This window comes from Triticum aestivum, chromosome 2D (assembly GCF_018294505.1).
Source record: "Triticum aestivum cultivar Chinese Spring chromosome 2D, IWGSC CS RefSeq v2.1, whole genome shotgun sequence".
NCBI classification, from domain to species: Eukaryota; Viridiplantae; Streptophyta; class Magnoliopsida; order Poales; family Poaceae; genus Triticum; species Triticum aestivum.
The window spans coordinates 75,991,227-76,006,189 of NC_057799.1; the positions used below are offsets into that span (position 1 = coordinate 75,991,227).

The window sequence follows — 14,963 nt, forward strand, 5'->3', positions numbered from 1 at the left end:
CGCGACGCACCTCGCTCTACTCTGCCCATGCGCGGCCCAGGCCTGGTCCCTCCTAGGACTCCAGCCCCTAACCGCATCAACCTCATCTAGGATACTCCTACTCCGGTAGGCCTCGACATCAACATTTGGCCTACCGTCGCCATCGCCGTCCTCTGGAAGCTCTGGGATTCCAGAAACGCTCGTGTTTTCCGTAACGAGATACACTCCCCCCCTAGATACTATTCGGAACATTATCTCCGATTTTACGCTTTGGTCCTTCAGATTTAAGGACCACGTTAGTAGGGAGGTTGTCGTGTCTTGGCGCTTGTACCTCTCCTCTCGCTGTAACCTATAATGTAACCTGCAACTTACCTCGGGCACCTTTGACTAATATATTCAGGTGGGGTTCCTCTCTCCCCCTGTGATTGTTCAAAAAAAGTTGTAATGAATTTACCAGTCATACCCAAGTTCAGGGTCACGAGATGGGTAATAACCCTACATTTTGTTGCTGAGATATTGTTAGAGATACGACGGGAAAATCAACACGAGAAGAACGAAAACAAGTAGGAGACACGAGATTTAAGGTGGAAAACCCCTCCAACACAAAGGGGAAAAAACACGGGTACCAGCCAGCAAATCTTCACTATATCGGGGGAGGTTACAAACGTCGGGGATTTACAACTGATCAACTTATCCCGTGCGGCGGCTCACAAGAGGTATATATAACACATGTGACCTAGGTCGATACTTATCCGTTGGCCCAAGCCTATCGGAGACGGGCCTCGCTTCGCTTGCTCGTCAGAAGTTAGCCTTTCTCTTTATACTTGAATTTGAAGTATAACATAACAAATATATTGATAAAGGGGTTCACCGAGTATAAGAGCTCGATTGCATCTACAAAAGGTAGGTCTTGCAATAATGGCCTGACTCTTCGACGAGGGTCTTCGGGGGGCATCTCCTCGCCAAATAATCTCAATTTTCAACACCGATCCTATCTCTGGCCAAACTATGTAAATATCCTCTAATTATGATATGATTCCGAAGTTATCCCATACTTATCTCCTCCAAGCACCTACCTTACACACGAGTACATGCGGCCCCTAGGCAATCTTTGATCGATATGGTTTGTCCACGCCCGAAATGTGTACACCTCTGATAGTTCAGCATTATGCACCAACAATGATGTTTGCAAGCACCGTGGCTTTCCTTGAGGCGTCGATGAGGTATTCTTCCCATCTTGAAACAAGGGTGAAAACCCAGATCTAACGGGCTTTTTCAGGAGTAGGTCTAACGAGCTAGGCCCCTCTTACGCAAAAAAAAACCAATGAGGCAGGCCTCACTCGTTAGACCAAGGCGCCAGGCTTCGGTCAGGGGATCCCCAGAGAAGCCGTCTTAGGGCTGGGCCTACTAGTTTTGTGGCGTGGTCAGCGAACTGACTTTTTTCACAAAGATTGCATATAATTTCATTTATAGATAAAAGAGCACAAGTAACATAGAGGAGAGAGAAAGGGGGCACCACACTAGGTGTGGGAAGAGCCGAACAAGGGATGCAACACGACGATAAACCGTTTAGCCAGAACTCCAGCCAAGGAAGGCGGGGAGACAAGACACATGACACCTAGACGGCTAGACCATGTCATGGCCAATGTGAGGCACCTGCTTCGGGCCACAATGACTCTAGGACTGACTGCATCAACGTACCCCCACACCTTAAGCGCCTAGAGGAGTCGGCAAGTGGGTTGCAGGACCAGGCCGGGCCGAGGGAGAAGCCATGGAGGAAGCGTTGACGATGTCATACATTGCACCCTGGATGCCCACGCCCTGAGAAGCAACCCAAACCAAGCACGACATCCAATACCTCCAACGTAAACATCAGGCCCGCCGCGAGCAATCAAGGCAGCGTCTTTACGAAGGGGACGACATCGCGCCTTCGTTGTCATCCGATTCGGTGAATCAGGCCTAGGGTTTCTCCGGTGCTCGAAGAGGGGCACAGAGAAAGTCCATGGTAGCACCTCCAAAAGGGGGACAACAACACCCTCCAGTGTCGCCGTTGCCACCATTTCGTCCCGTCCTATGATCGAATCCCAAAAGCCAAGCAAACCAGCATTGGAGATGGATTTGCTTCTTCTTGTTTCGAGAATATTGGAGGTGGCTCACTAAGATTTCAGGAGACTTCTTGTGTAGTAACATGCATTTGCAGGCCATGATATTTTTTTCATGCTTGAGGTAATTGGTCGTTTCTCTTTGGCATTTTGACATCATTTTTACTTTATTGTTAAAAAAATCCCCTAGAGTTGTGCTTTTTGTTACCAATTAGTCCTAGAGTCATGGTTTTCTGTTAAAATCCCCTAGAGTTGTGGTTTTGTGTTAACTCCGCCCCAAAAGTTGTGTATTTGTGCAATTTCCTCCATTAAAAAAATTGATTGGTGCATTTTTTCCGAAATGCTAAAAAATTGACGCCGGATTTTTAAGCATGGTAAACCGGAAGTTTTTTTGGGCAAATTACGTTCAGCAAGCACGGCAAATCCTGGCAAAAAACTGAACATGTCAGGATTTGCCATGCTAGTTGAAGGGAATTGTCATGCTCGCGACACATAATTTGTCACAAAAAAAGTTCGATTTGCCATGTTTAAAATCCGACGTCAGATTTATAGGGTGGTTCTTTTTTCACAGCTCGACGAAGCTAGTGTGCATCTATAATTGGCGCAGATCGATGTTGGCTAATAAAGCTTCTATTTTATTAAAAAATAACCAAACGTACAAGCAAAGCAACTGAAAGTTTGCAAACCATCAACAGATCATGGATCTTTCCTTAAGCATACGCACATGGAGCAACAAAAAATTTGGGCAAGTGACAGTTCTGCTTCATTCCTTCCACACAGAGCTGATCCACAAACACTCACACAGCTCTTGGACTGGCATTGCGCCACAGTACCAGAACTTTTCAGCCTGGACACCTGGGCCACACAAATCCCCACCAATAACAACCGGAGGATAATAACAGAAAAAGAAAAAGGAAAAAGGAAAGCTCCAAGCCTACCTCTACTGAGAGGAAGAAGCAGCAGCGGCAGCGGCAGCAATGGCAGCAGCCGCTCTCCAGTGCTGCCCTGTACTGGGCTCACGGCCGGCATCGTCCATCTCACGATCTTTCTCCGCAAGAACACCGGCGGTTAGCAGGACAGGGGAGGCCAGGAGGAGGAGGCTGCAGCAATGCCGTTCCCAGTCTGCCGAGGGGCGATCGCCGGGTAGCTCGCCTCCGCAGCTGGAGCGCCTCTTCTCAAATGTCAACAAGGCAACCATGAAGCACGAGCCAGGTGACCACGCTCGGATCATGCTGTCCGTTGCTTTGCTGAGCTTTCTTTCGCATATATTTTGCCTTTGAGGCGCAGCTGACAGGATTGTGTCTCTGTTTGTCGCTTGGATATGCTAGGGAGTATCACCGGTTCCGTCTTCCTTGTGGCCGGCACAACGGTAAGTTGAAATGTAAGATTGCGTCTTCCTTCTTACTGCCTTCGATGTATCACCGGTTCCGTCTTCCTTCTTGCCGCCTTTGATGTAAAATGCAAGACCTGAAATTTTTATGTCAGATTGCGTACTAGGCCGCAGGTAAGGCTATGTTAAAATGCAATGCGCCTGTCGAGAATCACTGAAAAAAAAAACATGCGACAGATGATCAGATAAAACATTGCGATAACAACCCTGTCTCATGAATCTAATGTTGCAAACCAGAAAATTCATGAGGAATAATGCTTGCTACGCACCTTGAAGCTTCAGCAACTTTGAGACAAAACTCAACCCACAGTGGCCTTATTTCACAAATGTTAGGAACTACTTGAGACATCCCTATGGAGTAAACATATATTTCAGGAATAGTTCGGAGTGAGCAAAGGTTTATTAAATTTACATAACTAACCTTCCTTTTCATCTACGTTGATGCCATAGGTCGGGGCAGGTATCCTTGCGATCCCTGCCGTCACACAAGAAGCTGGATTCTTGGCCTCAGCAGTCACATGCGTTTTCTGCTGGACATATATGGTAATAGAATGTCATTGACAGGGTAAACTATCAAACCCGACATATTAGAGGTGACATGCAGTCAGAGAAGCCTCTCAAAGGTAAAACCCTTTTGCATTGCGCGTTCTTGGATAAATTCTCATCGTAAAGAATATTTACTTCTTGTGTGTGTCACCTTGATACGGGAGGGTTTGATAGTTTCACCCAATATTTTGTCTAATTCGCTTACTTGTCTACACTGACAGTTTTTGTTTGCCACTACTTTCTCCAGGTTGTAACAGGGCTGTTAGTTGCTGAAGTAAATGTCAATACAATGTGTGAACTAGGATCTGGAAGTGTCTCCCTGGTAGTTAACGTGCCATCCCATTTGCTGATTTCCTGATAAATATTTCTATTAGAGGCAACTAAAATGAATCTGCAACTAAAAAGTGGCATATGAAGTGCCTGGACATATTTTACCTGAACACAAGGTCCATCTATTAAGACTGGCAAAAGAGAATCAAACACACTCCAAATATGAGAAAGTACTCAATAACTGGTGGGGTGTTGCATCTAGCCATCTATGATATGTATTTCGTTCCTTGTATATTTTGTATCTTGCTTGGTTTGAAAGTAGCGAGCATGCTGTCTGAAGGCGCCTTTTTTTCAGGTTTCAATGGCCAAGCGCACTCTAGGGACAGCTGGAGTGAGAACAGTTTGGTATGATAAATTCAATACGGCTGAGGTTTATTTATGTATAAGAACTCCGAATCATAATAAACATTGAGCTAAGCATCACAATGGGATTCATAATCCTATGTAATGACACTCAGTTACAAGTTCATATTTTTTGACTGGAGAAATTCTGACCATAATTTCTATGTGCCTGCAGCTTTTCATATTTGTTTATACATTATGCACTTCTTGTTGCGTATGTGGCACGCTCTTCAGAGATCTTAACAAACTCACTGGGCATACCATTGTATGACCTCTTTTCTTGATCTTCACTTTCAATATTCATTTTCTCCATCTTTGTCGTAACAATGTTGTATCCCTCTTACTACTCGTGTATAGCGCTCTAGTGTCTATCATATGTTTGACCCTTGTGTTATAACCCCGGAAAAACAAAATATCAGGAACTTGCATTATCTGATAAATAACTCCTATGGAAACTACACTAGTTGGTACTTACAATTCACATAAATATTTTCCTACATGCAGGTTCTACTTAGCAGTTACTAAGGGTCATTAGTCATCACCATGCATTTCAGTCACCATTCAATAATTTCTTTTCATCAGCCATTGATGACATGAGTATGTTTACAGATGGGAGAGTGCTACCCTGTTTTCACTGGCTTTTGGCGGACTATGTTACTTCGGAAGGTAATTGAAAAATGTTACTGCATCATATTATGCGATACACTTCCTGTAATAGAAAAAAACAATGACCAAGCAGATGTCTCCTTTTCCGAGTTCTATGCTGCTTAACTTCAGGGTTCACCGCAAAATATCCCAAATAATGTTATGGGAGCTCCTGACCACGCCCAGTGTAGCTTCAAGACTACTACTTCTTACTTTTTGACCATCAAGGGTTAACTTCATTCTCGATATCAAAACAAATGCACATGTCATTATTAAGGTTCTCAAAAGATGGGCAGTTTGCTACTTAGAAATATTTATTATAGAATTTTTTGTCCTGATGTCCACAATTACTTAGGCAATTTATCATATAACATGGTAGAGATTATAAGTACCAAAACTAATCTTCTCGATGGCTGCAGTCAGCGAGTCATTGGTGCCGTGAATGGTTTTTTGGTGTTCAGTATCATAGCATCCTTCACAGTTCTTGTGGTAAGTGTTGTTTTACATTAATCCATCATAAATATTTGGAACCTTGATAATCCTAGGCTCCTAGCAGTCGACAAAGAGAATGAAACATGACTGCATTTCCTGAAATAACTTAGGAACTACTAATTTTGGTTGCAAAATATCCTATTAGTGAGATGAAATTCTAAGATAGTCCAACTCTGCACGTACAGTGAGCTACGTGAGTGCAAGTGTGTAGATCCAAAATCCAATATGCTTACAGATAAACAGGTCCTGTTTGATAGGAAATATTGCTACTTTTTTAGTATTCAGTAATGGTTCGAGTAGAGAAAAAAACTCATGTCCGCTGACAAAGATAACATGAGCAAACCACTAGGAAATTTCTTTCGCGTAAGCAACATCCTACAAACAGAGTATAGATGCTGAACAAATGGGTGTAACCTTCACAGGTGGTGGCAAGTGGAAACATACAGTGGAGTTCTCTTCTCGAAACGAATTTTGCTGCTGCTCCCCAAAGTATACCAATAATTGCTCTTTCATTTGTATATCAGGTAATCTTGTATTCTTGCTTACCATACTCACTTCAAAAAAAAAATCTTCTTGGCATTTGACTGAGTATTTTCCTGAACAGAATGTAGTTCCTGTTCTCTGCACAAATTTGGAGGGAGACCTGTCAAAAGTAAGGTAAGGTTGTGAAGATAAATCTGACACTACCTGCATAAGTACAGCAGTTGTGACTTGTGACATTAAAAAGAGAACAATAATGTGCCTTCTTTCGAGAAAACACAAGATCTTGAAGAACAAGAAAAAATTCTCAACTAAAAGGGGCAGACATATTTATGTTGCGATCACGCCACTATATCCTAAGTTGGTGACTTCCAGAGGCATATGACAATCTTACTGAATCTTGCAGGAAGGCCATTGTATTAGGTACTGCCATACCCCTTGCTCTGTTTCTCGTATGGGATGCTGTCATCCTGGGGACAATCCCGGGGTTTGCAGAAAGTGGGACTATCACTGATCCGTTACAACAACTTAGGTCAAGCAATGGTACAGTGGGGGTAAGTATTTTTCAAAATGTTCTTATGATGTGCTATAAATTGGGATTGATTTGAAACACCTTATTGTTTGCAGCCTATTGTTGAGGCATTCTCATTTCTGGCAATAGGCACATCATACATCGGATTTGTTCTGGGACTCACAGACTTCATCGCAGACTGTAAGTATCTTCTTCAGTCCAGACTCCAGAGCAATCATATTTTTAAGCTAGGAAGAGGTCTAGAGTAGAACCTCGCCAATTTTATGCGAGATAGACATGAAGGTAGCAAAACAGTAGTAAAATTTCTGGGACTGCAGCTTACTGTTATTAATTCACTATCCTTCTCTTTTTTGCCTCTTCTATAAAACTTTGCAGTGCTCAAACTACCAAGTGGACAGAACAAACCTCTGACATACCTTGTAACTTTGTTCCCTCCACTTGTTCTGTCACTGCTTGATCCAGAGATATTTTTCAAGGCATTGGACTTTGCAGGAACTTATGGAGGTAAGGATGCTTTTACAGTATCTCTAATCCAAAGGAGAAATTTGGGACTCCTTGCAGACTGCAGCCACAAAATAATATACGGATACAGAAATGCAGAACATTCATATGGATTGCTATCATCTCTACAGCAGTAACCTTTTATGAATAGGAACTGCAGAATATTCATATAGTTTACTGATTGTGGAAATATTAGATTTGTTACTTGAAGGAATGAACTGACCCTTGCATGTATTCTTTTCAGTTCTAGTACTCTTTGGAGTTTTCCCTGCAGCTATGTCTTGGTCAGAGAGATACTCAAATGACTTGGAAGCTCCTATATCCCCAATAGTCCCAGGAGGAAAATTAACCCTCTCATTTGTTATGGGGGGTGCCTTGCTTGTAATATTTTCAGAGGTTTTCAAGGACATAATGCAGTTCCAAGGACTAAATTGACAATTATGATGTGCAAAGTTCCACCACTGATGCTTCTGCAGATTTTTGTGCAATGTTGCTAATAAGAGGTATTAACACATCCAAAGAGAATAGTCTGGTATTTCTAGCCTTTCTTAACCCCTTCGGCAGTTTCATCAAGACATTCAGTCAAGTTGACTTGTTTTTTTTTTTTTGAGAAATGTCAAGTTGAGTTGTGTTGTACATATTTACCATATAACACTTTTTCTAGTATATATTTATCAATAGGGCCCTCCCCTACTGCTACTTTACATAATGCTACGCGTGAGTTGTATAACCTAAGTATTCTTTATTTATTTTTATGGAATTTAAACTGAAAAACAAGAACTTCTAAAGTTTCAAGAGACCCGCAACAATAGTAAATTCAAGATAAATAGTGTTGAAAATAGTTCCTTGTCCTCATCAATACTTTTTTCACATGCGTGCAAATGAACAAATGAACGCTTTCATTAGTTCGTTTGGAGTTCATGATGTTTCTCGACTTATTCAGGTCCGTTATCAAGAATTTTGAACTTATCCCCAGACTACACACGTTGACTCACACAACTGTGCATGATCATATCCTACTAAAGAGTAAACAGGAATTAGCAAAGCAGAAACTCACACTGAGAAAGACATATTGTATACCACTGCCACTGTGCTAGAGTTTAACTGATTCTCTTCTACCAAAAATCATTGCAAGAACAAGTTCCCCCTCTAAAATGATGGAACCTGGCTCTATCACGAACCACAATTTCCCGTTGATAAATCTTGGACACTAGCTTAGCAAACTTGTGGCAATCCATACAGAAGCGAATATTTTTGACAATTCTGATTGTAGCATCTGGAGGTCCTCCAATGAGCCCAAACGCTATTGCAAGCTTCTCACTGTGATGTCCAAGCGCCTGCTCTTTCTCTTCATCTTCAATGTCATAGAACACCTCAGTGGTCTCTGTGACATGACCTTGCTGTTGCATCCTTCCACCAATCTCAATCAGTTTTGCATGAATGTCATCATATGATGGATGTGACTTGTCACCTGAAATGAATTCATGGATGGAACCATCCATCTCAACCGAGCTGCAGCCAGGAATCTTCTCGATCCCCTTGCTTCTCATGGTCCTCCGAACATCTTCAACGCCATTCCATCTCCCTACTGCAGCATACAGATTGGACAGGAGCACATGGTCTCCACTGCAGGTCGCTTCCATTTCAGTTATGACAATTTCGGCCATCTTGACATTCTTGTGGAGCCGGCATCCACCAAGCAATGCCCTCCAGATGACAACATCTGGCTTCATTGGCATCTCTGTAATGAGCTTGTGTGCCTCTTGTAGATGACCAGACCGGGCAAGGAGATCAACCATGCACGCATAATGCTCAAGGATTAACCCTATGCCATACTTATTGGAGATCATGTTGAAATGCTCCCTACCTGCATCCACAGATCCACCATGGCTGCATGCCAAGAGGACTCCTACAAAGGTCACTTCATCCGGTACCACTCTCCCATCAAGCTCCATTTGGCGAAACATGTCCAACGCCATCGCTGAGTAGCCATTCATGGCCAAGCCATTGATCATGGCATTCCAGGTACACGTGTTCCTTGCCCTCAGGCCGGTGAACACCTCCAGCGCAAGCTCCACAGCGCCACACTTGGCATACATGTCAACAAGCGCCGTCCCCAGGAACTCATCCCACCGGAGCCTGTTCTTCTCTACGAACACATGGACCCACTTCCCCGTCTCCAACGCACCGGCGCTCGCGCAGGCTGACAGCGCGCTGACAACCGTCCCGCGGTTGGGCGTGAACCCTTCCTCCATCATCCGCCCGAAGAGACAGAGGGCCTCGACGGGCTGCCTGTTCCCGACGTGCCCAGAGATCATGGCGTTCCACGAGACCAGGTCCCTCTCCGGCATCTTCTCGAAGACGCGCCTCGCCGACCCGACATCCCCGGCGCGGCAGAGCCCGGCGACCATCGACGTCCACGTGACGGGCGTCGGCGCCGGGACCTGCTCAAAGAGCCGGCACGCCGACGCGACGTCGCCCGACACCGCGTAGCCGTGGATCATGGAGTTGAAGGAGACGGTGTCCTGGCGCGGCATTTCGTCGAACACCCTGCGCGCGTCGGTGACTCGCCTCGTGGCGCAGTAACCCTGGATGAAGCCATTGGTGACGCGCGTGTGGGCAAGGAATCCGAGCTTGATGTAGACGGCGTGGAGGCTGGGGAGGCGGCGAGAGGAGACGGAGGCAGAGGCGGCGGCGGCGGCGGCAGCTTTGAGGAGGGAGAGGAAGGTGCGCTGGTTCAGGCGGGACAGCTGCATGCGTGCGTGTTTGCTGTTGGCTTGTGTAGTTCATGGTGTGTGAGCCTTGAGCTTTTATGGCTGGCTTGTTTGGAAAAGGAAAATTCGAAAATGCAAGAACATGAAACCGAGTGGATTATGTTTGAAATATATTGCCTCAGTTATCGATTCAATATTGAACATTTTACATTTTGTGGATACATGTCTTGTGAACACCCATACGTTTTTTGGAATTTTATAAAACACTTAAATATGATTTTTGACAAATGGTGGCACCGCAATACGGTATAAGAGCAGAGAGAGCATACGTTTAAGAACCAAATCCGGTCAAATAGTGGTGGCCTAGCTTCTCTCCCTTCTTCCTCTCTCTAATAACAACACCAACTCTCAGAAAGGACATATTGTTCGCTCGTGGGCTGGTCCGCAGATACAGACACGAGAGTCGGCCATCCAATTATATCCCTTGAACGTTTGCCTTTGTTTTTTTAGTCCGCAACACTCAAAATAATTATAGAAAATAGTACAATTCACTCATAAATAACCTATAGAAATCCCAGTACAACAATAGTTCAAACGTAAATATCACATCTGAGATAACTGAATGTTTAGTAAATTTTCCGAATTCATCAATTCCAAATTCAGTGATACTCGAATTAGAATCGACACAAGTCCTCTCATACACGCTTGCCCTTGAGCTTCATCCAACAATGTATGAATGTACATGGCCTCCCTTAGTCCGGTGCTACAGCATGGCAGCTCGTCCGGACTATATAACATGATGATTATCAAGTTGCAATATTAAGTGAATTAGTGAATTGACCAATATGAACCGCGACACATGCACTATTTCTTCGACAATGTTGCCATGAACCAGCGCTGCCACCATCGACAACAGGAACCAGAACTCACCCATGTGCATTATTATTCTTTCCAAACAAGATAAAAAAACAGCCAGTACGGTGTAGTAATTGCTAAATAAACAAATTGTGCAACTGGAAATCATCCACACACGACGTGCAATCCCGAGCAGTTCATGTTCAGACGGCCTTGAGCTTCTTGGCGATGCCGGCGAAGTACTTCCCCTGGTGCGCCGCCAAGGCGAGCTCGGCATCGCTGGGCGTCCTGCTGCCATCTTTGCTGGCGAAGGTGCCGGCTCCGTACGGGCTGCCGTCCTTGACCTCGTCCATGGCGAACATGCCGGCGCCGTGCGTGTAGCCGACGGGCACGAAGAGCATGCCGTGGTGCGTCAGCTGTGTGATGGCCGTGAGGGCCGTGGTCTCCTGTCCGCCGCCCTGTGTGCCTGTGGCGAGGAAGACGCCCGCGGGCTTGCCGGCGAGGGACCCCTCCTGCCAGAGGCCGCCGGTGGAGTCAAAGAAGGCTTTCATCTGCGCCGCCATCATGCCGAACCGCGTCGGGAAGCCGAACAGGATGCCGTCGGCCTCGGTCAGCTGGGACGCCGTTATGACTGGGTGGTCCTCGCGCCCCGGCGCCGCGTGCATCTTCCCCAGCACCTCCTCCGGCAGCGTCTCCGGCACCCGCCAGACGGTGACCTCGACGCCAGGGACGGAGTCGGCGCTTTTCTTGATCTCCTCCGCGAGAGTGGCCACGTGTCCCCATGTCGAGTAGTACCTGAATCGATGCAGATAAGCAAAAGAAAAACAGAGTAATAATCAAATCATCGAGCTAACCAGCCGGAAGAAGAGCGAGCAGAGGCGGAGCATTACACGATGTAGATCTTGGTCGCCATTGCCGATCGGCTAGCTGCAGAACTCTGCTGTGTAAAACTGATTTGGTTTGGAAATTGCTTTGCTTCCTCTTGCGGTGTAGGTAGCTGGTGAAGAAAGAAGCCGGGCTGGCTCCCGTACTTGTAGGGGAACTGGAGCCTTGAGGATTGCTAATTTGAGACGACCTTGTATGTAGTTCGCATTCTTGCAGATTTAAAAGGTTCTTGAAGAAGGTATCTGATCCTCGCCCGGGGCTCCCATATGAGCCTTGTCATCTTCTGTACTAGCGTTGTATAGAAAAGTGTGGTCAAACTCTAAGAACGGCCATGAAGATAGCGAGGGGTAGACCTGATCATACCCTGGGCCGGGCCGGGTTTCGGGCCAGGCTTTGCAAAGCCCGAAGCGAAAACCCCAAGCTCAAGCTGCCCGATACACATGAACACTGGGTTCTAAAATAAAATGATTATTTTCAGGGTATAAAAATAATATATTATACCTATATATCGAATAAAATATGTAATTGGTTTTTTGAGCTTTTGAGAAAGCAAACTTCTCGATGGATGAGTCCCAAACAGATGACATCCCTCAGGTCTCTGATGAAGAAAACAACCAACTGACAGCTCCATACTCCGAGGAGGAAGTTAGAAAGACGGTTTTCCTAATGGAGCATAACAGAGCCCAGGGTCCAGATGGTTTTCCCGCAGAGTTCTATCAAAACTTCTGGGAAGTCATCAAACTGGATCTCTTACTTTTGTTTAGCGACTTCCATGCTGACTAACTAGAATTGTTTCACTTAAACTTTGGTGAGATTATTTTATTACCTAAGGTTAATGAGGTTGAAAGGACACAACAATATATACCAATTTGCCTTCTTAATGTTAGTTTTAAAATATTCACGAAAGTTGCGACTATTAGGTTGAATTCAGTTGCTGAACATGTGGTCCGCCCTTCATAGACAACTTTTATGCAAGGCAGACACATCCTAGATGGAGTTGTTGTCCTTCATGAAACAATCCATGAACTACATCGGGAAAAGTTGAATGGGGTGGTACTCAAAATTGACTTTGAAAAAGCTTATGACAAAGTCTAGTGGCCCTTTCTTCAACAGACTCTTATATTTTTTGCATAGTGGTGTGCTATGGTCCATAGCCTCGTTTATGGAGGTAGTGTTGCCATCAAGGTCAATGACGACGTTGGACGCTATTTCCAAACGAAGAAGGTATTGCGACAAGGTGACTCGATATCACCCATGCTATTCAATATAGTGGCGGATATGCTAGCGGTCATGATTGACCGTGCCAAGGTTGATGGCCAATTGACGGGGTAGTAAATCATCTAGTTGATGATGGTCTCTTTATACTTCAATATGCCGATGATACAATTCTCTTCATGGATCACGACCTTGAGAAAGCGAGAAATATAAAACTGATTTTATCAGCATTCGAGCAACTCTCGGGTCTCAAGATCAATTTTCATAAAAGTGAATTGTTTTTCTTTGGCGATGCTCAAGACGAGGCCCACTTGTACGCTGAACTGTTCGGATGCGGGTTGGGCTAATTTCCGATCACATATTTGGGGATACCGATACGTTATCGGAGACTCACAAATGTTGAATGGAAACATGTCGAGGAGGGACTGCAAAAAAGACTTAGTAGTTGAAAAGGTAAATTGTTGTCTGTGGGTGGAAGATTGGTCCTCATAAATTCAGTACTAAGTAATATGTTACTATATATGATTTCCTTCTTCCAGTTGCCGAAAGGAGTCTTACATAGATTGGATTATTTTCGATCAAGATTCTTTTGGCAAGGAGATAGTGAGAGAAAGAGATATCGACTGGCCAAATGGAATGTGGTTTGCCGTCCCAAAGACCAAGGCGTGTTGGGCATTCATGACCTTGAGGTTAAGAATAGGGCCCTCCTCACCAAATGGTTGTTTAAATTACTGACAGAAGATGGTGTATGGCAAACCCTTCTAAGGAGGAAATATGTGGGTCCCAAGGCGGTATCCCAAGTATACTGAAAGCCTAGGGATTCTCATTTTTTGGCGGGTCTAATGGCTACGAAGAAATATTTCTTCTGCTATGGATCCTTCTCCATTAAGGATGGCTCAGAAATTAGATTCTGGGAGGACAAGTGGCTAGGAGATGCCACACTCCGGGAACAATATCTGACTCTATACAACATTGTGCAGCACAAGGGTGATACTATCACCATGGTAATGGGATCAGTTTCGCCAAATGCGACGTTCAGAGGAGATTTAGTTGGACCCAGACTCCAATCTTGGAACACCCTGCTCCAGCGGTTATCCACGGTGCAATTGTCACATGGGTCTGATGTCTTCTGATGGAACCTCCATGGGAATGGAAAATTCTTAGTGGAGTCAATGTATAGAGCGTTAATTCAGTCTGATGTGCCAGTTGATAATAACAAGAAGATCGGAAAGATGAAGATACCTCTTAAGAATAAAATCTTTGCATGATATCTTCATCGTGGAGTCATTCTTACTAAAGATAACCTTATTAAGAGGAATTGGCATGGAAGTACGCAATGTGTCTTTTATCACCATGATGAGACAATAAAACATTTATTCTTTCAATGCAAATTGTCTCGTTCTATATGGTTAATCATCCAAATAGCTTCTGGCTTGTATCCTCCCCATAGTGTTGCTAATGTATTTGGCAACTAGTTACATGGGATTGATCACAGGTTTAGAACTCTTCTCAGCATAGGAGCGCTTGCCGTTATTTGGTCGCTTTGGCTATGTAGAAATGATAAGGTTTTTAATGATAAAAGTACTTCTCTGATGCAGGTTATCTACAGATGTACCGGGACTCTTCGTTTATGGTCCTCTCTACAATGCGTGGAGAATCGAGACCTGTTTACGGAGGTGTGTACACGGTTGGAGGCTACAACGAGGGATACTTTTATCCAACATGGGTGGCAGCATGATCTTAGGATTGAACCCCCATGCTTTAGGCGTTATACGCACTCTACATGTCTCTTTGTATTTAGCCTTCTTAATTTTTTGTTTGTGCAAGAGGACTTTATTTGGCTGTGTGCATCTTAGTTATGCAGAGGCCGGGTGTAATACTTAAATCTTTTAAGTAATAAAAAGCGCTCCTTTTCGAAAAAGTCTGTGGATACAGATACGAGAGTCAACCACTCA

General features: G+C 44.5%; 2 protein-coding genes and 1 long non-coding RNA gene across 4 annotated transcripts; 1 reads left to right on the forward strand and 2 right to left on the reverse strand.

Annotated features, from left to right (window-relative positions):
- Positions 1 to 2,758: 2,758 nt before the first annotated feature.
- On the reverse strand, positions 2,759 to 4,978 carry LOC123051691 (uncharacterized). Of its 2 annotated transcripts, none has more exons than XR_006424233.1 (3): positions 3,893 to 4,978; positions 3,741 to 3,822; positions 2,759 to 3,548 (listed from the first exon to the last, which is right to left on the reverse strand). It is a non-coding gene; the product is annotated as an uncharacterized lncRNA (long non-coding RNA). The 2 variants fall into 2 exon arrangements; XR_006424234.1 differs by having other exon boundaries at positions 2,759 to 3,625.
- Positions 2,867 to 7,977, forward strand: LOC123051689 (tyrosine-specific transport protein). The gene is made up of 14 exons (XM_044474651.1): positions 2,867 to 3,293; positions 3,410 to 3,450; positions 3,922 to 4,014; positions 4,265 to 4,339; positions 4,643 to 4,692; positions 4,865 to 4,954; positions 5,299 to 5,355; positions 5,754 to 5,823; positions 6,249 to 6,350; positions 6,431 to 6,483; positions 6,713 to 6,860; positions 6,934 to 7,018; positions 7,214 to 7,342; positions 7,584 to 7,977. Exons 1-14 carry the CDS (start codon positions 3,059 to 3,061, stop codon positions 7,772 to 7,774), a joined length of 1,419 nt encoding a protein of 472 aa, XP_044330586.1. The 5' UTR covers positions 2,867 to 3,058; the 3' UTR covers positions 7,775 to 7,977.
- A 3,023-nt stretch (positions 7,978 to 11,000) lies between these two features.
- On the reverse strand, positions 11,001 to 11,965 carry LOC123051690 (quinone-oxidoreductase QR2). Its single transcript, XM_044474652.1, has 2 exons — positions 11,799 to 11,965; positions 11,001 to 11,703 (listed from the first exon to the last, which is right to left on the reverse strand). Exons 1-2 carry the CDS (start codon positions 11,819 to 11,821, stop codon positions 11,112 to 11,114), a joined length of 615 nt encoding a protein of 204 aa, XP_044330587.1. The 5' UTR covers positions 11,822 to 11,965; the 3' UTR covers positions 11,001 to 11,111.
- Between the last annotated feature and the right edge of the window lie 2,998 nt (positions 11,966 to 14,963).